Source organism: Artemia sp. Qi Xiang Cuo, chromosome 14 (genome assembly GCF_049724085.1).
Source record: "Artemia sp. Qi Xiang Cuo chromosome 14, ASM4972408v1, whole genome shotgun sequence".
NCBI classification, from domain to species: domain Eukaryota; kingdom Metazoa; phylum Arthropoda; class Branchiopoda; order Anostraca; family Artemiidae; genus Artemia; species Artemia sp. Qi Xiang Cuo.
This window is the reverse complement of record NC_142807.1, coordinates 63,591,509-63,618,538: the sequence shown is the minus strand read 5'-3', so window position 1 is coordinate 63,618,538 and position 27,030 is coordinate 63,591,509. Positions and strand designations below refer to the sequence as shown.

Below are 27,030 nucleotides of genomic sequence, written 5' to 3'. Positions count from 1 at the left end.
AGTACTAGCAAGGTAAGTGAAGCTGCCCACCTGATCAATCTCTTCATTACCCAACGTCACCTTTTCATCTTCACTTATTCCTAGCCTTAGTGACTTAGTCTTCCTAACATTAATTTCAAACCAATTCTAGCACCATGAACTCGCAAAACCTCTAAAACTTCATTCATTTTACCCACACTTCCATCTAGGATTCTTAAATCATCAGTATAATTCAAGTTCAGGAGACTTTTACTTCCCCTTTTGATTCCGTGGTCTCCCATTGCCTTTCCTGTGCTCCTTAAGACAAAGTCCATCAAAATAATCCATATAAAGAACGTAGAACACAACCCTGCTTAACTCCTGATTTAAAACAAAACCAGCTGCTAACCTCATTTCCTTCCTTAACTGCAGCAGCGTTATTCTCGTTCATAGCACTAATCACTTTAATGTATTTGTCGGGTATACCATACAAGGATAAAACCTTTACTACAGCTCTTCTATCAACAGAATCGAACGCTCGCTCATAATCTATAAAACTGAGGACCAAAGGTGTTTGAAAACTCAGGTACTTCTCAGTTATTAGCCTAAGAGTGAAAATTTGGTCGACACATTCTCTACCTTTTTTAAAACCGCACTGTTCTTCTCTTAAAACTTTGTTTACGGCATCTCTTAGTTTAAAAAGTATCATATTAGCCTACTATATAATTTACTACCTACAGAGACCAGACTAATCCCTCGATAATTACCACACTCACTTTTATCACCTTTCTTATACAGTGGCGTAATTAAAGTTTTCCTAAAATCGTTGGGTACTTCCCTTTTTGAAAAATCATATTCATAATCTTCAGTAACTTATTTCTATCCTCAGAGGCTCCATATTTAAAAGACTCATTAATCACACTATCAGAACCTGAAGCTTTATTATTTTTTTAATCCTTTTACTACTGTTGCTAATTCCTCCTCACAAAACAAATCTTCCTTCACATCCAAGGTATCACAAACTTTTTCATTTTCCTCTATATCTTTTCCTGCAACTCTATCTCGGTTAAGAAAATTCTCAAAATGTTCGGCTCATCTCTCTTTAATTTTTTCCTTATCGTTAATTGCGGCCCCATTCCTATCTTTAACTGGGCCAAGTCCGGATTGACTCCTCCCTCTCAATTTATTAACATGACAGTACAATATTTTACTATTATGCCTTCTAGCTGCATCTTCCAGATCCTCGGATATTTTATCCATGGCCTCTACTTCACACCTCCTTAATTCATATTTTAATGCTTTCTCGACTTTCTTTACATTCCTTTTGTTTTCATATGAACTATCACTCAGATAATTCTTGTGCAAGTCCTTTCTATTAAACATAAAGCTTTTTCACTAATATTCTTAGCTGCAGTTCTAGCTTTCTTCCCTGATACACCTCCCGCAACTTCACAAATTATTTTTCTAAAATTAATCCAACCATGTTCTACATTATCAAATTTTAAACTGACAAGTTTAGTATTCAACTGTTCCTGGAAAGTTTCTCTTAAATTCTCATCCTGGAGTCGGTGGTAAAGTGGTATTATGGTATTTGGGTGAAGTTGTGGTTGTTGCCTTTATTCTCCCTTTATAGGGGAGATAAACTCTGGCCCTAAGGTAATTAAACTTTGATAGCGTGCCTTAGGCTGTGACCGTACTAATGAGGCGTACCAGCTGGGTATATTCGAGAGACTAAATGTAGATTGTAGAGAGGTTGGCTATAATACAATACTTTTATTCAGTTAACATATACTAGTACAAGATTTATTGATATATATATATTCTGCTGGGACTGGTTGTCCCGGCTAGACCACAAGTATCAGAAATCTACAATAATATATAATAAGATACTTAGACACTTACAATAATCCGACATTATTCCAAGGTATTTCTAAGTCAACGGAGCAGAGGTCAGTCCGACATAAGATTAGTATCTCCGCCCTTTCCCATAAAATGTATCTTTTATACAATTTCCTCAACCACACCTTCTGGGACCCAACTGACGCACATAGCTAGGAAGTGTTAATTTCTCAATTTTCTGTTAAGCACACACTAGCCAAGATATGTTCCTTATCTTAATAAAAAGGGGTATTTCTAAACTTTTGTATTTGCGTCTAAATATTTTACTAAATTCCACATTGACTTAATTAGGAAGCGTCACCACAAGTCTACCAACATCATAACTTCCCGAGAGGTGTTACCCGTCCGTTATTTCAGCTTTAAATTAACCCTTGACACTACTAGATGGTGATCTTTATTTTTAACATCAATAACGGCACTCCTATATACCCTAAGATCTTGTATTGATTCTGCTAGTCTTCGGTTTACTATAACATAATCAATAAGGTTTGCTGTCTTACCATCACGTGAATACCATGTTAACTTATGAGCCATTTTATGTTCAAACGCCGTGTTGGTTACAACTAGATTGGTATACCTACAAAATTGGTATACCTTGCAAAAGTCTGTATCTATTACTGTTTTATTTTCCTACACCAAATTTACCTAGGCTAGGATACCGTCTATCCCTATTTCTACCAACCTGAGCGTTAAAATTTCCCAGTAATAACATCATATTTCTACCTGGGACTCTGTCTATTTGCTCCTGTAACTGTGACTAAAATTCATCTGAGCCACTATTATCTCCGTCAGCCGGTTCTACAGGGCGTATACTACTATGACTGATACCCTGAACTTTTTAGTCATAAAATGAGCAATTAGTTTTCTATTATTAATACCTTCCCAGCCTAAACAAGACTTAGCAGCTTCCTTATTCATCATGAGGACAATTGAATCATCCAGGACAAGAGGGCATAGTAAGAAGCTGCTCAGGAAGAGAGCTCACAGCTGACTCCGCAACTACTACTTCTCCAATAGTGGTGGGCCCCTGGAACAGTCTTCCCAATGCAGCTGTCACTGATCCCTCTGTCAATGCATTCAAGATCGCCATTTATAAGAATTGGTCCACCAAACCATGGAAAACAGAGTGGGGCGTCGCCGAACCAGTGGCTCCCCATCGTCACTGACCAGCGACTCTATAGGATCTTTCCTTATTTCGCTGGACAATGCGATTTAAGGTAATTTAAGGTAATGAGCCCTACTCCCTGTCTATGTACCCCATCCTTCCTGCCTGAGTAAACAAATCCTATATCACCCAATTTCATGCTTCCTACCCCTGGGATATGAGTTTCTGAATCTCCTAATAAATCCAGTTCGAATCGTCTGAATTCGTCAGTCAAAATGTCGATACGATATTCCTTTTTTAACGTCGTAACATTCCAAGTTCCAATTTTCATGTTCTTTAAATCATTGAAATTATTTTCGCCTCAGGAAAAAGCAATGACCCTGGATACCAGTGCAGGACGGGGATCACATATCTTCTCAAGTCTACACCGAAGTGCTTAAGCCGGCTTAGAACCGGACAGCAAGAAGTCCCTGGGACCTCTATGAACGGAGGCTTTGGTTTTCAGCACTTGGCGATGCTCTTCTATCAACAAGAGTCGAAATCCTGCACAGACAGTCTCAAGCCTATTACCTCCGACTCTTTAAGTTATACCCTGGGGGCATATAAGGTTTTTATAGAAGGCGTTGTCGTAGAAACTTCAAAAAAGGCTCATTCGATTGAAAGTTCAAAGGGCTAGTGCCCATTTTAATAGTCGAAAGTGATTTGAGGGCAACTAACCCCCCTCTCATGCCCACCTTTTCCCCAAACACATCCAATCAAAATTTTGAGACAGCCATTTTATTGAACGTAGTTTTAAGTTCTGGAAATTAGGTCTTTGAGGATGACAACTCCCCACAGCCCTCAGGCAAGGGTTGTAAGTTATGCCCTCAGGGTAAGGGTTGTAAGTTATGCCCTGGGGGCATATAAGGTTTTGTATAGACAACGTTGTCATAGAAACTTCAGAAAGGGCTCGATTGGAAATTTAAATGGCTTGTTCCCTTTTTAATAGTCGAAAGTGATTCTAAGGCAACTGACACCCCTTCTACTCCAACCATTTCACCAAACACGTCCAATCAAAATTTTGAAATAGCCATTTTGTTCAACGTAGTTGAAGGTTCTGGAAATTATATCTTTGAGCAGGACACCCCTCCCCACAGTCTTCAGGGGCAAGGGTTATAAGTTATGCCCTGGGGGAGATATGGCTCTTATGGAAGGAACGCTCGTATTAACTTCATAGAGGGTTCATTTGATTGGAAGTTGAAAGTTTTAGTTCACTTTCTAAGCGTCAAAAGATATTGGAGGGTAACCAGCTTCCCCCCTCCCCTTCAAACACTTTTCCCAAATGCATCCAATAAAAATTTTAAGATAGCTATTTTGTAAAAGATAGTTCAAAGATCATATATCAAAAATTCCGGTGTCGACAAAACCCACCAGGGCCCGGGGGCAGGCGTTTTAAGTTATATCCTGGGGAAGGGATGCTCGTAGAGTCAAAAGAGATTGGAAGGCACCTTGCCCCTCCATCCACGCCCTTTTTCCCTCAAACCCATTCAATAAGAACTTAATAATAAGAAAAATAGTTCAAAGACCATATAACGAAAACTCAGGGGTCAACACAGCCCCCCAGGGCCCGATGGCAGGTGTTGTAAGTTATGCCCTGGGGGAATATATGGTTCTTATTGAAGAGATGCTCGTAAAAATTCAGAGATGGCTCATTTGATTGGAAATGGAAAGATCTAGTTAAGTTTTTTAGAGTCAAAAGAGATTGGAGGGCAACTAGCCCTCCCACGCCCCTTTTTCCCCAAATACATCCAACAAAAATTTTGAGATAGCCATTAAGTTAAAAATTTTTCAAAAGTCAGATAACCAAAACTAGGTGTCGTCACAACCCCCCAGGGCCCGAAGGCAGGCGTTTTAAGTTATGCCCGGGGGCATATATGGCTCGTATGAAAGAGATACTCGTATAAACTTCTGAGAGGGCTCATTTGATGGCAGCCAACCTAGATGGTCTATTCGTAATAGGTTGAGTGGAGTTATTTACTGGTTTTTTAAAATAATTAGCTAAATCATTTTTAATTAGATTTGTGTATAGGGCATTAAGCGAATATTCCCCTAAATCTCTATTTAAAGAAATATTACTATTTATTTTGATTTTAATTTCAATTGCCTCACGAACAACCTGTTTTATGCCTAAATCATTGCTAATAAGGCAAGTTTCGTCAAAAAGCATTTTATGACTAGGGTTATCATATATGTGACTGCTTAAAGCAGAATTAAAGGAAATATTTGTACTATTAGAATTTAAAGCTTTAGTTATGTCATCTTTGTGTTGTTGCATGCGTTTTTCTAAATTTTGATGGGTTCTACCAACATTAAAATGGCCACAGTCACATGGTATTTGATAAACCCCTCTCTGGCGAGTAACTGGGGTTATATCTTTACCAGAATTTAAGAAATTCATGATTTTAAAATTATTTGTAAATATGACATAAAAATTACTTTATTTTTGTGTTTGCACACAAAATAATTTTTATGTCGTATTTACAAATAATTTTAAAATCATGAATTGAAATTGATTGGCAATTGAAATTAAAATCAAAATAAATAGTAATATTTCTTTAAATAGAGATTTAGGGGAATATTCGCTTAATGCCCTATACACAAATCTAATTAAAAATGATTTAGCTAATTATATTAAAAAATCCGTAAATAACTCCACTCAACCTATTACGAATAGACCATCTAGGTTGGCTGCCAAGAAGGCGAGAGCTTTAAAAGCTTGTCTGTAAGCATTTTAATTCCATCTGAATGAATTGTTCTCTGTCCATTTCGTTTGGAGTACCAGTTCTGGTTGAACTTCCTTGAAGTAATGATATTAGGGCTGTTTTAAAACATTTTTTTTAAAAACCTTTCAGTTTTAATGATTGAATTTTAATGTAAGTTTCTTTTATATTGTTTTTATTCTCTTCGTCGGTTTTTCTGAGGACGGCCCTTGGATATAGGGTCGAAATATTCATTTAAAGTTGCGTTCCACTGTCTTTTATAAAATTTTCCCGGTTGTTCTACTTATTTGTTTATTTAGCTCGATTCAAATACCTTTTAATATTAAACTCAAAACGACCACAAATCATAGGCAGCGCGCTAGCGCTGCCTAAGTAAAGAACGATGTGGGCACAATGTGTTTTTCTCCACCCGGGCACTTCGTATCGAAGGAGTTGTCGTAGAAACTTCGAAAAAGGCTCATTCGATTGGAAATGGGTGTGGCTAGTGCCCTTTTTAATAGTCGAAAGTGATTGGAGGGCAACTAGCCCCCTCTCCCACGCCCATCATTCCCCCAAACACATCCAATCAAAATTTTGAGATAGCCATTTTGTTCAGCGTAGTTGATTTCAAGATAGAAAATATGTTTTTTAGGAGGACACTCCCCCACAACCCTCAGGGCGAGTGTTTTAAGTTATGCCCTCTGGGCATAAAGGTTTTTATAGAAGGCGTTGTCGTAGAAACTTCAAAACAGACTCATTCGATTGAAAAATTCAAAGAGCTAGTAACCTTTTTCATAGTCGAAAGCGATTGGAGGGCAACTAGCCCCCCCCCCCCCCGCCCATCATTCCCCCAAACACATCCAATCAAAATTTTGACGTATCCATTGGGTTCAGTATTGTGGATATCCAGATAGAAGATGTGTTTTTGAGGAGGACACAATCCTCGGGGCAGGGGGTTTAAGTTATGCTCTGGGGATATCGAATGTTTTTACAGATAGTGCTATCGTAGAAGCTTAAAAAAAGTCTCATTCGATGGGAAATTTAAAAGGGCTATTACCCTTTTTAATAGTCGAAAGTGATTGGAGGGCAACTAGCCCCCCCCCACGCCCATTATCCCCCAAACACATCCAATCAAAATTTTGAGATAGCCATTTTGTTCAGGGTAGTTGATTTCCCGTAGAAAAACTGTTTTTGAGGAGGACACTCCCCAACAACCCTCAGGGCAAGGGTTTTAAGTTATGCCCTGGGGGCATTTAAGGTTTTTTTAGACGGCGCTGTCGTAGAAACTTCAAAACAGGCTCATTTGAGTGGAAATTCAAAGGGCTAGTACCCTTTTTAATAGTCAAAAGTGATTAGAGAGTAACTTGCCCCCCCACGCCCATCTGTCCCCCAAACACATCCCCTTAAAATGGCTAAAGAGCTATTCATATCAGAATTGTGGATTTCCACATAAAATATGTATTTTTGATGAAGTCTATCCCCCACATCCCTCGGGGCACCGGTCGTAAGTTATGAACTTGGGGTATATAAGGTTTTTATAGAAGGCGCTGTCGTAGAAACTTCAAAACAGGCTCATTCGACTGGAAATTCAAAGGGCTAGTGCCCTTTTTAATAGTCGTAAGTGATTGGTGGGCACCTCGCCCCCCCCCCCCCACACACCCATCATTCCCCCAAACACATCCAATAAAAATTTTGATATAGCCATTTTGGTCAGCGTAGTTGATTTCCAGATAGAAAATATGTTTTTGTGGAGGACACTCCCTCACAACCCTCAGGGCAAGGGTTTTAAGCTATGCCCTGGGGGGATATAAGGTTTTTATAGAAGGCGTTGTCGTAGAAACTTTAAAAAAGGCTCATTAGATTGAAAATTCAAAGTGCTAGTGCCCTTTTTAATAGTCGAAAGTGATTGGAGGGCCACTCGCCCCCCCCCCCCGCCCAGCCGGCCCCCCAACACATCCAATCAAATTTTGAGATAGCCATTTTGTTCAGCGTAGTTGTTTTCCAGATAGAAAATATTTTTTTGAGGAGGACACTCCCCCACAACCCTCAGGGCAAGGGTTTTAAGTTATGTCCTGGGGGCAAATAAGGTTTTATCGAAGGCGTTGTCGTAGAAACTTCAAAACAGGCTTATTCGATGGGAAATTCAAAGGGTTAGTACCCCTTTTAATATTCGAAAGTGATTGGAAGGCAACCAGTCCCCCCCCCCACGCCCAGCATTCCCCCAAACACATCCAATCAAAATTTTGAGATAGCCATTTTGTTCAGCGTAGTTGATTTCCCGGTAGAAAAAATGTTTCTGAGGAGGACACTCCCCACACCCCTCAGGGCAAGGGTTGTAAGTTATGCCCTCAGGGCAAGGGTTGTAAGTCATGCCCTGGAGGCATATAAGATTTTGTACAGACAACGTTGTCGTAGAAACTTCAGAAATGGATAGTTCGATTGAAAATTTAAATGGCTAGTTCCCTTTTTAATAGTCGAAACTGATTCTAAGCCAATTGAAACCCCTTCCACGTACACCAATTCCCTAAACACATCCAATCAAAATTTTGATATAGCTATTTTGTTCAACGTAGTTGAAAGTTCGGGAAACTGTATGTTTGAGCAGGACACTCCCCCCACAGTCTTAAGGGGCAAGTGTTATAAGTTATGCCCTGGGGGCATATTTGGCTCTTATAAAAGAGATATTCATATAAAATTCATAGAGGGCTCATTTGATTGGAAGTTGAAAGTTCTATTTCACTTTTTACGAGTCAAAAGATATCGGGGGGTAACCAGCTTCCCCCCTCCCCTTCAAACACTTTTCCCAAATGCATCCAATAAAAATTTTAAGATAGCTATTTTGTAAAAGATAGTTCAAAGATCATATATCAAAAATTCCGGTGTCGACAAAACCCACCAGGGCCCGGGGGCAGGCGTTTTAAGTTATATCCTGGGGAAGGGATGCTCGTAGAGTCAAAAGAGATTGGAAGGCACCTTGCCCCTCCATCCACGCCCTTTTTCCCTCAAACCCATTCAATAAGAACTTAATAATAAGAAAAATAGTTCAAAGACCATATAACGAAAACTCAGGGGTCAACACAGCCGCCCAGGACCCGAGGGCAGGTGTTGTGAGTTATGCCCTGGGGGAATATATGGTTCTTATTGAAGGGATGCTCGTAAAAAAAATAATCAGAGATGGCTCATTTGATTGGAAATGGAAAGTTCTAGTTAAGTTTTTTAGAGTCAAAAGAGATTGGAGGGCAACTAGCCCTCCCCTCGTCCGTTTTTCCCCAAATACATCCAATAAAAATTTTGAGATAGCCATTATGTTAAAAATATCTCAAAAGTCAGATAACCAAAACTAGGTGTCGTCACAACCCCCCAGGGCCCGAAGGCAGGCGTTTTAAGTTATGCCCGGGGGCATATATGGCTCGTATGAAAGAGATACTCGTATAAACTTCTGAGAGGGCTCATTTGATGGCAGCCAACCTAGATGGTCTATTCGTAATAGGTTGAGTGGAGTTATTTACTTGTTTTTTAAAATAATTAGCTAAATCATTTTTAATTAGATTTGTGTATAGGGCATTAAGCGAATATTCCCCTAAATCTCTATTCAAAGAAATATTACTATTTATTTTGATTTTAATTTCATTTGCCTCACGAACAACCTGTTTTATGCCTAAATCATTGCTAATAAGGCAAGTTTCTTCAAAAAGCATTTTATGACTAGGGTTATCATATATGTGACTGCTTAAAGCAGAATTAAAGGAAATATTTGTACTATTAGAATTTAAAGCTTTAGTTATGTCATCTTTGTGTTGTTGCAGGCGTTTTTCTAAATTTTGATGGGTTCTACCAACATTAAAATGGCCACAGTCACATAGTATTTGATAAACCCCTCTCTGGCGAGTAACTGGGGTTATATCTTTACCAGAATTTAAGAAATTCATGATTTTAAAATTATTTGTAAATATGACATAAAAATTACTTTATTTTTGTGTTTGCACACAAAATAATTTTTATGTCGTATTTACAAATAATTTTAAAATCATGAATTGAAATTGATTGGCAATTGAAATTAAAATCAAAATAAATAGTAATATTTCTTTAAATAGAGATTTAGGGGAATATTCGCTTAATGCCCTATACACAAATCTAATTAAAATGATTTAGCTAATTATATTAAAAAACCAGTAAATAACTCCACTCAACCTATTACGAATAGACCATCTAGGTTGGCTGCCAAGAAGGCGAGAGCTTTAAAAGCTTGTCTGTAAGCATTTTAATTCCATCTGAATGAATTGTTCTCTGTCCATTTCGTTTGGAGTACCAGTTCTGGTTGAACTTCCTTGAAGTAATGATATTAGGGCTGTTTTAAAACATTTTTTTTAAAAACCTTTCAGTTTTAATGATTGAATTTTAATGTAAGTTTCTTTTATATTGTTTTTATTCTCTTCGTCTGTTTTTCTGAGGACGGCCCTTGGATATAGGGTCGAAATATTCATTTAAAGTTGCGTTCCACTGTCTTGTATAAAATTTTCCCGGTTGTTCTACTTATTTGTTTATTTAGCTCTATTCAAATACCTTTTAATATTAAACTCAAAACGACCACAAATCATAGGCAGCGCGCTAGCGGTGCCTAAGTAAAGAACGATGTGGGCACAATGTGTTTTTCTCCACCCGGGCACTTCGTATCGAAAGAGTTGTCGTAGAAACTTCGAAAAGGGCTCATTCGATTGGAAATTGGTGTGGCTAGTGCCCTTTTTAATAGTCGAAAGTGATTGGAGGCCAACTAGCCCCCCTCTCCTACGCCCATCATTCCCCCAAACACATCCAATCAAAATTTTGAGATAGCCATTTTGTTCAGCGTAGTTGATTTCAAGATAGAAAATATGTTTTTTAGGAGGACACTCTCCAACAACCCTCAGGGCGAGAGTTTTAAGTTATGCCCTCGGGGCATAAAGGTTTTTATAGAAGGCGTTGTCGTAGAAACTTCAAAACAGACTCATTCGTTTGAAAAATTAAAAGTGCTAGTAACCTTTTTAATAGTCGAAAGCGATTGGAGGGCAACTAGCTCCCCCCACCCCGCCCATCATTCCCCAAACACATCCAATAGAAATTTTGAGATAGTCATTTTGTTCAGCGTAGTTGATTTCCAGATAGAAGATATGTTTTTGAGGAGGACACAACCCTCAGGGCAAGGGTTTTAAGTTATGCCCTGGGGGCATATAAGGTTTTTATAGAATGCGTTGTCGTAGAAACTTCAAAACAGGCTCATTCAATGGGAAATTTAAAAGGGCTATTACCCTTTTTAATAGTCGAAAGTGATTGGAGGGCAACTCGCCCCCCCCCCACGCCCATTATCCCCCAAACACATCCCATCAAAATTTTGAGATAGCCATTTTGTTCAGTGTAGTTGATTTCCCGTAGAAAAACTGTTTTTGAGGAGGACACTCCCCAACAACCCTCAAGGCAAGGGTTTTAAGTTATGCCCTGGGGGCATTTAAGGTTTTTTTAGACGGCGCTGTCGTAGAAACTTCAAAACAGGCTCATTCGATTGTAAATTCAAAGGGCTAGTGCCCTTTTTAGTAGTCGAAAGTGATTGGAGGGCAACGTTGCCCGCCGCTAATTAGTCCCTCAACCCCAGACCCGCAATATTGTTAGATTACCATGCAGTTCAGCGTAGTTTATTTCAAGATAGAACATGTGTTTTGAGGACGGGAATCCCCCCAATCAAACGGGGCACGGGGGTTACGTTCTACCCTGAGGGCCTTGCAGGTTTTTATAGAAGGCGCTGTCGTAGAAACTTCAAAAAAGGCTCATTCGACTGGAAATTCAAAGGGCTAGTGCCCTTTTTAATAGTCGGAAGTGATTGGAGGGCAACTAGCCCCCCCCCCCCACACACCCATCATTCCCCCAAACACATCCAATCAAAATTTTGATATAGCCATTTTGTTCAGCGTAGTTGATTTGCAAATAGAAAATATGTTCTTTAGGAGGACACTCCCCCACAACCCACAGGGCAAGGGTTTTAAGTTATGCCCTGGGGGCATATAAGGTTTTTATAGAAGGCGTTGTCGTAGAAACTTCAAAAAAGGCTCATTCGATTGAAAAATTCAAAGGGCTAGTACCCTTTTTAATAGTCAAAAGTGATTGGAGAGCAACTAGCCCCCCCCCCACGCCCATCATTATCCCAAACATATCCACTCAAAATTTTGAGGGGGGCATTTTTTCAGCGCTGTGGTGGTCCAGATAATATTCATGTTTTTGAGACGAACAATCCCTCACTACCCTGAGGCAATAGGTTTTAAGTTACGCCCTGGGGGCATATAAGGTTTTTATAGAAGGCGTAAGCATACACTCTTCAAAAAAGGCTCATTCGATGGAAAATTCAAAGGGTTAGTACCCCTTTTAATATTCGAAAGTGATTGGAAGGCACCCCGTGCCCCCCCCCCCGCCCATCATTCCCCCAAACACATCCAATCAAAATTTTGAGATAGCCATTTTGTTCAGCGTAGTTGATTTCCCGGTAGAAAAAATGTTTCTGAGGAGGACACTCCCCACACCCCTCAGGGCAAGGGTTTTAAGTTATGCCCTGGGGGCATTTAAGGTTTTTATAGAAGGCGCTGTCATAGAAACTTCAAAACAGGCTCATTCGATTGGAAATTCAAAGAGCTAGTACCCTTTTTAGTAGTCGAAAGTGATTGGAGGGCAACTAGCCCCCCCCCTCCCCACGCCCATCATTCCCCCAAACACATCCAATCAAAATTTTGAGATAGCTATTTTGATCAGCGGAGTGTATTTCCAGATAGAAAATGTGTTTTTGAGGAGGACACTCCCCCAAATCCCTCAGGGCAAGGGTTTTAAGTTATGCCCTCGGGGTAAATAAGGTTTGTAAAGAAGGCGTTGTCGTAGAAACTTCAATTAAATCTCATTCGATTGGAAATTCAAAGGGCTAGTGCCCTTTTTAATAGTCAAAAGTGATTGGAGGGCAACTAACCCCTCCCCCCCCCCCACACCCATCAGTCCCCCAAACACATCCAATAAAAATTTTGAAATAGCCTTTTTGTTCAGGGGAGTTGATTTCCAGATAGAAAACATATTTTTCAGGAGGACACTCCCCCACAACCCTCAGGGCAAGAATTATAAGTTATGCCCTGGGGGCATATTAGGTTTTTATTAAAATCCTTGTCGTAGGAACTTTTAAAAGGGCTCATTCGATTTAAAATTCAAAGGGCTAGTACCCTTTTTAATAGTCGAAAGTGATTTGAGGGCAACTAACCCCCGTCTCACGACCTCCTATTCGCTAAATACATCCAACCAAAATTTTTAGATAGCCGGTTTATTCAACGTAGTTGAAAGTTTTGGAAAGAAGGTCTTTAAGGATGACAACCCCTCCCCCCACAGTCCTCAGGACAAGGATTTTAAGTTATGCCCTGGGGGCATATACAGTTTCTATTGAAAGCGTTGTCGTAGAAACTTCAAAAGGGCTCATTCAATTGAAAATTGAAAGGGCTAGTGTCTTTGTTAATAGTTGAAAGTGATTGGATAGCGACCAACCCCCCTCTCACGCCCACCATTTTCCCAAACACATCCAATCAAAATTTTGAGATATCCATTTTGTTCGTAGTTCAAAGTTCTGGAAATTAGGTCTTTTAGGATGATAATTCCCTCAGAGCCCTCAGTGCAAGGGTTGTAAGTTATGCATTGGGGGCATATAAGGTTTATATAGAAAGTTGTTGTTTATGATTTATAGAACAGATTTTAGTCTTCCTCAAATCCAATTTCTATATGTTTAAAAACTAAATGTTGACTTAAGCTTAAATCAAAATGCACTGTGATAATGCTAATTCCCAATTAGGGATCTGAACAATATCCCAAGAACGAACGAGAGTTTATGTTCAAACTTTCGGGGCTGCTTCTACTCTTAAAATTTAACCAAATCCAAATCGAGTAAGTTTATACAACCTATCAAAGAAAGTAAACAGATTTTTTTGCGAATGGTATCAAGTTTTCCATTACAGGTCAACTAGAGGAGTTATGAAACTAAATTAAACAGTTCTATTTGTGTCCAAATTTTGAAAAGGGTGTATGCTGTTAAAAATTGCTGAAAATTTTTCTTAGGCATACAAATAGCAGGCCAAAATAAGAATTCTTAAAAAACGAAAAGATTAAAAGTATTATTTTCTTTTCCCCTGAAAAGACTATGTCAATATAAAACGAACAGACATTAAATAAAAAAACTTTTTCCACAAATAAGTTTTTCAAAGAAAAGTAAACAACCCCATTAAAAAAAAAAAGAGCAAAACTAAAATAAAATAATCTACCAAGCGTGAAACTACCACAAATCAGCATTGATAAATAAATGAAACCCAAAACGAACAGAAATTACAATAATTAACCGAGTCAAACTCAAAACGAGCAGAAATTAACATAAGTTGGGCGCAAAACCCATATGCCTTCCCAAGGCCAGAACAAAATTTGCACTTTACTGAAAAAATACAAATGAATGTGCATTGTCAGTTTAATATACATATACTGATATTTAGTAATAAAATGTTAATATTATTTGATTTATTAAAGTTATAAAAGTAAAAACATTTATATTTTTTCAGAAGTGCAAATTTTGTTTGTTATATTTCCCTATTTTTATAGAATTTTGAAAAAGTAGCGCTTCAATGAAATTTGGGTTTCCTGTATTGGGTTCTTTTCGTTTCGGTCCGACGCCATTTTTGAGGGGTTTTAGGGGCTTTCCAAATTCATGTAACTTTGTTTTCAAGATAACATTTTACTATTAAGACAAATCGAAATAATAGTTTCCATTCCTGAATCAGCTACAAATGGTAGTTTTTCTCAATTGGCAGTTTTTTAACGCATTTTAAACTTTGGGTTATGGGCCGTGGTTCTTTCTTTACTGCAACCATGAACAAAAAACTGACGTAGCAAAAATTACTAAGCAGAAAAATTTTGAAGTGGCCTGCAGAAAATAAAAGACTAAATTATAAAAAACCGTAGTCTTTTACCGGGCATGAAATTAATAAATTTTACAGCACAATTTTAATTCTCTAAAAAAAAATTGGCTGATTCAGGAATGCTATTAAGATTAATTGAAATAATAGTTACCATTTTGTAATTAGCTACAAACAGCATTTTTTTCACTAATTTTTTTTTCAAAAGACGTTTTTAAACTTTTGGCTACTATTGGCGAATGGTGTGCTCTTTGCTAGGTTGCGGCCACAGCTGCACCCATGATTCTTCTAGAAAATAAAAATTGACAAATCTTCCTCAGCCTTTGGAACCACCCACTTTTCAAACAGATTCAGTTGTCTCAAATCCTTCCACGAGGAAGGATTTGCTGTCTTCTTCGGCTCTTAGACGTCCTAGAAAATATACAATTTCTTCTGTTGAGTTTGTCTCATATAGAATTTTTGAAATGTCTAGAATTTCAATTAGAGGTTAGATACCGTTAATTTGTTGTTGATTCAGATACCGAAGTTGTTGTTCAATTCCGTTCAGTTTAGTGTATTTCAAATTTTATTTGTTTAATTTTAGTCACAACAAAGTAACATAGTAAGAAAAAATCTAATTAGTAATAAAGAACCAATTACCGGGGGCGAATCTCCAGCATTTTTATTGCGGGGGGGGGGGAATAGGGTCCATATCCAGATAGTCAATGGGCATGGGATGTATCATAATTTTTTCTCCACATTATAATTGCAATTGAACCTTCTCGGCAATTTCATCTGAAGTTAAAAAAGGGAATATTACAGATTGTTTATTGACCTGTGATGATTGGAAATTAAAACATTTCATGTGAAATTTTTCTTTGTTTATTACTGTTAACCCTATGTTGGGGTAGTCTCCCTTGCCCCAGTTGCCCAGCATTTCAGCATTTCTTTGTTTTTGTTGTTTTGTTTTTTCTTTGTGGTATTTTTCTTCATCATCATTATTATTACGAGATTTGTGTGTGTTTTTGTCAGTAAACTCAGCTTCATGAGCCCTGCTCTCCGCTGGCGATAATGTGTTTTGTTTTTAAGTCGACTGAACTGCGAAACATGATTGAACTGGGAGCTGTTGAAACACTGCTTCATAAGCAAGATAGTTGCCTTTGCAAGATTTGCTGCACTTGCTTTGTTAAAAATACTTATGCCATAAAAGACATTATTTCTTTTGCGAAGCACACAAGAATATGGCAATATGTTTGCCTTACTCTTTTTTACTCATGTTCTTTCCTCACTAGAAGACCGAAATTTTACAAAAAGCGCAAAATGTTGTAGTATTTTAAAAAACATCACATTTCTCTGATTTTTTTTTTCCAAGTTGTAGCCTCCACTGCAAAATAATTTCCGGTCTCCCCCCTACCCTACTTCTTCTGAAAAACATCTAACCTTGAAAATAAGTTAAAACTCAGCCTCTGCCTTTGAATACATGCCCCGAGTCGGATATATCGGCAGTGCCATCTGCAATTCGTCGTGACCATTTTAATTTATATTTTGCTGCGTATTAGATAGCATTATAGCTTGGTAAAGAGCTGACACTTCACGTTATCCTAAGATTATAGTGGACTACATGGCGTATGACATGCATAGTCTAGTCATCACACTATGTTTTATTTAGGTAAACAATGGTTTAAATTTAGAAAGTTAACCATAGGCGCGTATTGATAGAACTTAAGATGGATTGTCATGCGCTTTTTAACTGGAGTAGGCCTGATATTAAATTAAAAAAAAGTATGACTCGGCCCAAAACTTCTAATTTTTATGAATTGCGCGTTGTGTTTTTTCCACAAATAAATATCAAGGTTGAACCTCGAATACTTATCGTAGGCTTTTCCAAATTGCTTCTTTCCTCGTGAGTGTGTATGAAATTAACCTGTTTTCATTTTTTTTTTTTTTTAAGACATGAATACCGTTACCATGCTGTTTTGTTGCGTGCTCGCTTCGAAGAGAATCGAAATATTAAAGATATGGTTGTAGCAAATAAACTTGTCGTAGATGGGGAAGAAGAGCTTTTCGACAGGAGCTTTAACAGAATATACTGTAAGCTAAACCTTTTTTGTTACAAACTCGAGTTCGGGTTGAAGAAATGGAACGCTATCCCTCACCCTTCCGATTATTTTTTTTTTTTTTTTGCAATTGTGGAGAGAGGTAGGATTCCTTTTTATAAAAAAGTCGACAAAGCAATTTTGATCTTTTTGAGCTAGGGCTTCTCTCTCCTGAAACAAAATCCCGCATACATCTCTGGTCCCGACCGATTGGGCGTACCGATTGGGTGATTGGGCGTACAATGCGATTTATTTTTTAATCTCATATATAGTTGCTTGTACTTTTAAAAGCTTTAGTACTTTTTAAGCATTTTAACAGGATTTAAGTCCGTTTGCTTGTTCAAGAAGAGCTGAGTCAGCCACAATTAAGGGTAGTCATTCAAATCCTTGAATCAGCTGCCAAGTGGGTATGTAGGATATAAATAGTATATAAATTATTTCAATAAAAAGATGATAAAAGGAAAGTTTCAATACTTCATCCGTGTTTTGACCATATGACCACTAGTTTTAGTATTATATTTACTTAATATGGTTTTTTGTAATACACAGCTTTGACATGCTTGCTAAAGAGGAGTATGTATTTTTTCTTTATTTATTTTAATCAACACAGGAGAAAGCCATAGGCTTGTCGCATAGGCTTGTCCGGAAATACTCACGATGTTTTACTTTAATTGTTTTCTAATGTTCTATTTTTCTAAAAATCTGTTAATTTATCGGTTTTTTTAATTTGTTATTGTTATTTGTTTTAACGTATTCAATTTGTATATTTATTCCTTGTATATTTATTATTAATGCTATAAATTGTTTATCAAATTATGTACTATTATTTATTAATTTATTAGGTTCTAAAAAAGATTAGTTTTCTTAGATTTCCTAATATATTTGTTTTCTAATATTTTACAATTTCTTATCAAATCTGTAACTGTGACAAAAATGTTTCATTTTTGTGCAAAGGGTGTTGTGACTTAGATTTCGGTGACAGTGGAGAAACTGCAAAGATCTTCAAAGATAATCAAAAAATCAAGTCTTACAAAAAGCCAATAAGTATCTTGTAGCGACATTACAGTTCCGTCCTTAGGTAAAAAAAAAATGTAACAGTAAACCTGCTAGATAAGAATAAAATTTACAATTCAGAAAAATCAAATACTAATAGAATAAGTGAGATAGCTGAGTATCTCAGCCTCTAATAAAGGCCGAAGAGAAATTTGTCTGTAGAAATTTAGATAAGGATTGTCCAAGTTAAGTTCTGCAATACTTTTAAAGCAGTGTCGTAAAAGTAACTATATATATTTCAGTGTTTTGTAGAGTATTTGAATAATTATAAACAGAGTATAGTATACATACCCTATTTCACCTTGAAAATTTCCTTAAGAAATCAAGCCCTAATTGACACATTAGTGTAAAAACAAATTTCATCTTTCTTCTTTTTGTTTGGATCATTACTGGACGCTTTTGCATAATCTCATCAACGGAATCGAATTCCGGACCCTATTGCGGGTCACTGGAGCTCAGTTCGAAATTCGCGTCCCGTATTACCAAGCAGAGATCAATCTCACTGTGCTACTATATTCATTTAACCTACCCAATTTCATTTAAACTACACAAAATTCTACCCAGCCAGATTCTGTCCAAGCAAAGTTTAACCACGAAAGATTTAAACCCAAGCGTAAATCAATCCAGGGAAGAATTTGATCGTGGGGTAACTGATTATTCGGGACAACTTTTTACAATAAATGGATGGAGTAAGTCTCAGAAGGAAGGAAGGGGTATTGGTGCGTCAAGCTTTGGAGGGGGATTTTTGAAGAAGTTAGAAAATTATTTTTACGATAATGATGCCAACAGTATGGCTTATATTTAAGACAACAGTAACGACATAGAAGGTAATGACAAAAGTCAGTAACGACAACAACTACCCCTGATATCACCTTCTTTGCCACTGATGCTATCATTGTATAGGTTATGTCATCATCATGACCTTCTTTGCATGATGATTGCATAGATGTTGTAACGACAACAACTACCCCTGATATCACCTTCTTTTCCACTGATGCTATCATTGTATAGGTTATGTCATCATCATGACATTCTTTGCATGATGATTGCATATATGTTGTAACGACAACAACTACCCCTGATATCACCTTCTTTGCCACTGATGCTATCATTGTATAGGTTATGTCATCATCATGACCTTCTTTGCATGATGATTGCATAGATGTTGTAACGACAACAACTACCCCTGATATCACCTTCTTTGCCAATGATGCTATCATTGTATAGGTTATGTCATCATCATGACCTTCTTTGCATGATGATTGCATAGATGTTGTAACGACAACAACTACCCCTGATATCACCTTCTTTGCCACTGATGCTATCATTGTAGAGGTTATGTCATCATCATGACCTTCTTTGCATGATGATTGCAAAGATGTTGTAACGACAACAACTACCCCTGATATCACCTTCTTTGCCACTGATGCTATCATTGTATATGTTATGTCATCATCATGACCTTCTTTGCATGATGATTGCACAGATGTTGTAACGACAACAACTACCCCTGATATCACCTTCTTTGCCACTGATGCTATCATTGTATAGGTTATGTCATCATCATGACCTTCTTTGCATGATGATTGCATAGATGTTGTAACGACAACAACTACCCCTGATATCACCTTCTTTGCCAATGATGCTATCATTGTACAGGTTATGTCTTCATCATGACCTTCTTTGCATGATGATTGCATAGATGTTGTAACGACAACAACTACCCCTGATATCACCTTCTTTGCCACTGATGCTATCATTGTATAGGTTATGTCATCATCATGACCTTCTTTGCATGATGATTGCATAGATGTTGTAACGACAACAACTACCCCTGATATCACCTTCTTTGCCACTGATGCTATCATTGTATAGGTTATGTCATCATCATGACCTTCTTTGCAAGATGATTGCATAGATGTTGTAACGACAACAACTACCCCTGATATCACCTTCTTTGCCACTGATGCTATCATTGTATAGGTTATGTCATCATCATGACCTTCTTTGCATGATGATTGCATAGATGTTGTAACGACAACAACTACCCCTGATATCACCTTCTTTGCCACTGATGCTATCATTGTATAGGTTATGTTATAATCATCATGACCATCAGTATCATCGTCTTTATGCCACTGGTTTTGGTATCATCGCCATCATTTTGAGAGGTAGAAAATGTCCCTGTGATTGAAATACTTTGTCCAACCTATGCCTCTCTCTCCATGTTTTTAAGGATGTTTCTATCAATCTGAAGTATGATTAAATAATAAAGTTTTATTGTAATTAATGGATCGTCTCAACGAAACGAGAATGGGTAAATAGAACATGCCTAAAAGAATTTAATAGTCATGTAATCAAAATTGTTTTTTTTTTCATATTTCTAGTTCCATTATTTCGGCGTTACTTGAATTATTTCTATTCATCAATTTCAGTAAATTCGTTCAAACAATAATACAAACTTAAAAATTCTGACATAACCCGATAAAAAAAGGATCAATCTCTTCGAACTGACAACGGGTAAGTATCCAGTCGTATAGCGAATATTTCACCCTATTTCTAGTTCCACGTGCCCCCGGTGGGTAAGCATCCACCGGTTATGTATCCAGTCGTATAACTAACTTTTCACACTATTTCTAGTTCCACGTGACCCCGGTGGGGTGGCTTATATGAGAAACCCCCATGAATATGATTATATGTTGGATTACTGGCACCCAGATGAGAAGGCACAGTATCCTGACTATTTTGCCAAACGAGAACAAAGGAAAAAGGAGTATGTAGAGTATTACAGGAAGAAATTCGGTGATTATGAACTACCCAAAGATCATTAGTTTTTGTTATTTGTTCTGTAATTAAAATGTATTTTAATTATGATATATTTGAGTAGGATTGTTTACGTTGGGTAATGCAGGATAAAATCTATTTTAAATCATTATTTCAAACTACATTGTAAAATATCTCACAGGGGGAGAGAGACAGAAAGAAAGCATGCAACTGCATGGTAAATCAAGCGAATTAAAAAATTTTTAGATTAGGATAAAATAATAGATAAAGATAAATAAGAGATACAGAGTTTTATCCAAAAGGCGAATAAAAAAGGAGGGAGATAATTGTTTAATTAAATATTTTAAATCGTATACATTTTTTTTTTTTTTATTTCCCCTATTGTAAGGAGCGAAATAAAACGAAATATTCGATGGGTATATGTAGCATAAAGAGAGAGAAAGCATTTAACAAGAAACTCAGAAGACTAGTTTGGAACAAGAAAACTAAGGAAGGTTAAAAGTAAGTGGAAGTAAAGGCAAAAGGGAAATAATATGACGGTAATTACATATTTTTAATGTGCTTAAGTGTAATATGATAAGCGTCAAAATCCAAAGCACGCGAAATACCTTGATGCGTTGCTCCCTCTGCTTAAAAGCATTTTCGACATATGGGCTTAAATTATGCCCATTTTCTCATCATCGGTTTCTTCTCCAAAATTCCGTTTTATTTCCCGGGAAATTAAAAGTCTGCACCAAATCTTTTAATTTGTATTGGAAGCACTGACCCTAATTACCGCTTCGAATTAATTTTAGATAATTTAGCGAGTAACATCGTGCAAATCATATGCTAGGATGCAGAGCCGTTCCTAGGGTTAGGGGCACCCGGGAAAAAATTAATTATAGTGCCCTCTTCCCAACTCAAATGTAAGCGAAAAAGGCCGAATCAAAGTGAAAAATTGAATCATAGTGGGTAAACCCCCAGAAGCGGCGCCCGGGGCAGCTTGCCCCGGTAACCCCCCCCCCCCCCCCCTCCTTTGAACAGCTTTGCTGGATGTAACTATCATATGTTTGAAAACTGTGACAACGGTGAACCCTTCCAGGTTTTTTAGACAAAGGGAGTCACTAGTTTCATAGCATTCGTGTCAATTATTTATTTCAGTATTTTTTTGTTGTTTATTTCTATATTGTTTATTATATTATTCATTATTTATTTTTAATTATTTATAGCATAGCATTCGTATTCGCACAGATAATGTTTAAATTTATTCTGTGGCATGAACTTGCAGGCATGACTTGTGCAGACATCTTCTTGAATTTGAAATTAAACTAGCAATTTGATATGGTTGCGTAGTTGTTGTTTTTTTTTAAGATCACCGAGGTGGCTTGTAAGAAAAATGTTCTGCTTTCACAAATTTTTTTTTCTTCTACTTTGTATTCTAGACACTAATAACCCTGGAGGAAGGGTAATCAAAGCCTCCTACTAACTCCTCAATGGTAATTCTGGCTAGAAAGAAAAGTCATAGCTTTGTAAGTAGAAATCCAGCTCCTAAACTCTCACAGCTTTTATGGACTTTGGATCTAACTTATCATGATTTGAGGTGACTTGCGCTTCGTGGTGACTTTTTTCTGGGATTTCCGATTCCTTTGGCTCATTGATGTTTGACTCATTTTGAGGGTGTCAACCGTGGCCCACACGTATCGCGGTCATTTTAGAAATGTAACCCCTATTTTGGACCACTGCACTTAAAAGTAATCGTGTGACATCACTTCAACTAATCAGAGGAGTTTTCCCATGACGTAAATTTATTAAAAGGGAAAGTGGTATTTTAAAACTTCAGGAAATGTTGAGAGGAAAGTTGAACAAAATCAGAACTGTGTGTGCACAGTGTGTGCTTACATACTGTCAAAAGGGTGTATCAGCAAAATCTTAGGAACGAGTTAAATTATCAAGCTGAAATTCCGAAGCAAGACAAGGGGCTTGTTCAACTGATAAAAAGACAATATGTGCATACTACTACTCTTACTATTGATACTACTTTTATTATGCTAGTACTACTAGGGTGATGGGTATGAAGGCGCAAATATCAGACAATGTTGAGGTAAAGTTGAACTAAATCTAGAGAAGCTTTCAGAGAATGTTGAAGGGAGTGTTGAACTAAATCTAAACACACTATATGCATGTAGGTTGTCAAAAGGTCGTAACTCAGAAATAGCTTAGAGTATTAAGTTGGAACTTTTAGGGAACAATTAGGGGGACGATCTATTGACCAAAAGACTAGGTGTGCACGCTACTGCTCCAACTATTACTAAGGCTAGAAGTACTTTGAGGAAAATTTCAAGAATTGTTATGGGGGAGTGTGTTAGAACTAAATCTAAACATACTGTGGGCATACAGGTTGTCAAAAGGGGCACATCATCAATATCTCAGGAACGTCTTGGAATATTAAGTTGAAACTTTCCAGGCATGATGAGGGGGTGTCCAACTGACCAAAAGACAATATGTGCATACTGTTAGCTCTACTACTAATACTCCTATTACTACCACTATGACTACTACTACCAAGGCTAAGGGTATGAAGGTGAAAATTTCAGGGAATCTTGAGGGGCAAGTTGAACTAAATTAAACACACTGTGTGTAAGAAGGTGGTCAAATTGGCATATCAGCAGTATGCTAGGAACGGCTTGGGGTATTAAGTTGAAACTTACAGGACTTGTTGTGGGGGATGTTGAACCAAACCAAAAAGTAATATTTGCATGCTACTACTGCTTGTTATTACTATTACTACTGCTTTTACTACTAAAGCTAAGGTTGTTAAGGTGAAAATTTCAAGGAATATTGAGAGATTGTTGAACTAAATCAAAACCCACTATGTACATGCAGGTTGTCAAAAGGACGCGTCACCAATGTTCCAGTAACTGCTTAGGTCATTAAATTGAAACTTGCAGTGTATGTTGATGGAGATATTGACAAAATCAAAGGTGCTCTGTGAATACTGCTATTACTACTACTACAACCATTGCTACCGCTGAAGCTAAGGGTTCTAATGTGAAGATTTCAAGGGATGTTGAACTAAATCAAAACACAATAAATATACGCGGATTGTCAAACAGGTGTATCAGCAATATCTCAAGGACGGCTTAGAGCATTAAGTTGAAGGTTTCAGGTATATGGAGGGGGATTTGAACTAACCAAAGGGCTACTACTACTACTGTATCTATAATTTGCGTTACTATTGAGGCTAATGATGTAAAGGAAATAATGTTTAAGGGAAGTTTTAACCAAAACACTCTGAGAGAAAATTTTGGGGGATGGTTGGTTCAACTTCGAAATTGATAGATGGTGCTAAAGGACACAATGAAAATAATGCTTTGTTATTTTAGCTGAATTTTGCAGTAATCCGAGTGCAACAGTCTAGAAAACTGCAAGTACAGTTAAAAGTTACCTAGAATCGATGTAAAAATCTTGGAATATATTTTACTTTGAAATATTGTGGTGCCATCTTTTACTTTTCTCCGTTTGGATACCGTTGCAGTTCTCAATTACGTGAATACATTCTGCCGAGTAAGAGCTCTTCGCGCTAGGACCTATTACAAGTGCAATGAATTCGTCTAGTTGAACAGTTGATATTATCCGTGATCAATTCGAATGCTGTGAGCTGAAGTTATGAACTTTGATATCTGAATTTGGATACTTTTCTAAAGGATGGGAAAGAGAAAGAAGAAATTGGATGAATCTCTGAACTTTTCTGTGTCTACGGCAACGAGTCAAGGTGATGAACTTTCTATAAAGTCTTTGGCAGAAAATATCAGTTTGATTTTGGACATAGTTAAAGGAAAAACTGTCACTTTGGAATCATCAAAATCTAACCGCAAAGCAATTGAAGATAATGGTAAAAAATTGGAAGAAATTGTTTCTGAATCGAGCAAAGAAGTGGCACAGCTAAAACCGCGTGTTCAGAATGTTGAATTAGACACGGCAACTGTCAAAAATATAAAATCTGTGTTGACGGAGGAAGTATAGCGCCTAAGTCACATATTGACAATATGTTGCTTACTCTATGAAATTGGAAAGCAAAGAAAATGATAAACATTAAGTGATGTGGAATATGAAAGTTCAAGATGCAATCAGAGCACAGGAATTACTGTCTAAGGTTGTTATTGAAGGCCTTGATCTCCAGCCCCAAGCCCAGTTAAGTGGGTGGATCTCAGGGCAAACGTGAATTTCTCGGAATTTGAATTGTCATCGAAGTTAATAAGGAATAAGATTTTGATTAACGCCAAGAAACTGAACAACAAAAAATTGGAGGATTCGAGAAAATATATGTGACGGATGATGCGCCGAAGTCTGTTCGTGACGTTTGAAAGATGTTACTTCATGTGAAACCAAAATGACACGATTTTAGAAATGACTCTTGGTTGTCGAAAGGCGTACTCCCCTCCCCTGCCTAGTCATCAAACAGCGCGATGGTTTGATTGAACGACTAACAATTATTGATGCATTCACTCTAATTACTGATCTTGAAAGGAAACATGGCGGGTGAATGGCAAATAATGGACATGTGATTTCATAAAGTTATGAAAGTGTTGATATGATAATTTGCCGATACGATAGTAGATTAGTTTGTTAAATAATTTTGAATATAAGTATTGGATATATATTTGAGTTAAAAAAAACTGCTGTAAGGGGCCCTATGCTGTCTGATGTATTAGGGTAATATTTTTATGATTAAGAAAATATGGCTTACATATTTTTTTATTGCATTTGTCTAAGCCTAAATATATATTTAGTTAATGTTGATCGCTTTCACCGCCGCCACCATATGCCATCACATGCATTAATTTTTATTGATAATGGTTAGAGATATTGTCTTGCCTCGTGGGACTAGTAATTTTATGCAACTAGAAAGCCAAAGGGTTGATTTTTCTAGCCAGTTTAATGAAATAATAAATATAAATTTAGATATTAATGCTACTGAAATCTTTACCAATCAATCATCAAGATATACTTAATAGAAGATACACAACCCTTGTATCGCGATAAGGCCCGTTTTAGCCTCAACATTTTTCATTTGATTTGTCAGGGACTGACCTCTGAGTATAATTTCTTATCGGGACTAATATAAATTAACATTTTTTAGGTGATCGCCTTAACTGAAGTGTGGTTAAAAGAACATAACTCACAATTACTGGATATCCTTGGTTACAATCTATATGTAAGTAGTCGAGAGTAATACCAACACGGAGGCCTAGCAGCTCTTATTCAGGCTGAGTGTAAGGTTGTAATAAGAGAAGATCTAAAAATAGAGGAGGTTTACGGGTGTTTTGCTTCGGAAGTTACAAGAGAGAAATGGAATTTGTATATTGTTGTAGTATACAAACCTCCATAGAGCCTGCTTCATGATTTTATGGACCTATTGGAAGAACAATTAATGAAACGCCCAATTAACTCTATGCCATGTTTTATTATGGAGGATTTTAATATTAACCTTCTAGACCAGTCATCTGCCAGTATTGAATTTATTAATAGAAGTCTATCTGATCGGTTGCAGCCTTTTATAAGTATCCCTACAAGAATTACGGGAACATCAGCTAAGCTTCTAGATAATATCCCTTCTAATGTTCCTTTGAATTTTCCTAGGGTCCTTATAAACGATGTATCCGACCTCTTTGGAGTTTCTGCTCGTTTCAGAGCTGAAGCAACGGAGGTTAAAGCCAAGAAATCAAGGACTCCAGAGGGCAACCAAACTACGAGGATAAAAGTGAAAATTTATATCGAAAAGGTAAATTGGTATTGGGTTCTAGGTGAAGTTCAGGATGCAAATTCGAGGTTTATTTTATTTTATAAAAAGTTGCAGAGATTGACGACTCAAGTAGTCATATTAAAACCATTCCATTGAATACATTCATGTAAAAAACCTTGGATTAGTCCCGTGAATTTGAAGCAAATAAATGTAAAATGTACATTGTTTAGAGCTCAAATAATTAACCCGAAACAAGAAAATAAGGAATTGTATAACATTTATCGAAATAACTTGAATACAATATTGAGAAAGGAAAAAAAAGAAATGTTTTGAGAAAAAGTTTAAGGAGGCGGAAGGATGCCTTAGAAAACTTGGAGATTAATAAAATAAGCGATTGGATTAAAAATAAATAGTGTATCTGATGAATCAGTACAATGTGAGAGACTTTAAAGTTGGAAAATGATATATGTAATGAATTTCAAAGCTATTTTTATTTTAAGGATTTTGTTTTCTCGACCTCTCCCACGGACAAGCTTTGCTTTTTAGAGGAGGTAGTAGTGTTTTTGTTTATTATGTGTTTTGTAAATAAATCTTTCTCTCTCTCTCTAAAAGCCAAAAGGTACTATGTGCATTTTACCACTACTGGCTACTGCTACGATTACTACTTCTTCTGAGGCTAAGGGTATTGAGGTGAAACTTTTAGGGAATCTTTGTCGGGATGTTGAACTAAAACAAAATAAACAATGTG

At 37.1% G+C, this 27,030-nt stretch overlaps 1 protein-coding gene across 1 annotated transcript in view; it reads left to right on the top strand.

The window, feature by feature from the left end:
* The window catches only part of ND-B22 (NADH dehydrogenase (ubiquinone) B22 subunit), a 44,484-nt gene extending 23,838 nt beyond the window's left edge, over positions 1–20,646 (top strand). The window contains exons 2-3 of the mRNA XM_089099793.1: positions 16,579–16,718; positions 20,417–20,646. Of these exons, the coding sequence (XP_088955919.1) occupies positions 16,579–16,718; positions 20,417–20,607 (331 nt within the window). The 3' untranslated portion in view covers positions 20,608–20,646. The remainder of the gene's footprint in view (positions 1–16,578; positions 16,719–20,416) is intronic.
* Positions 20,647–27,030: the final 6,384 nt, after the last annotated feature.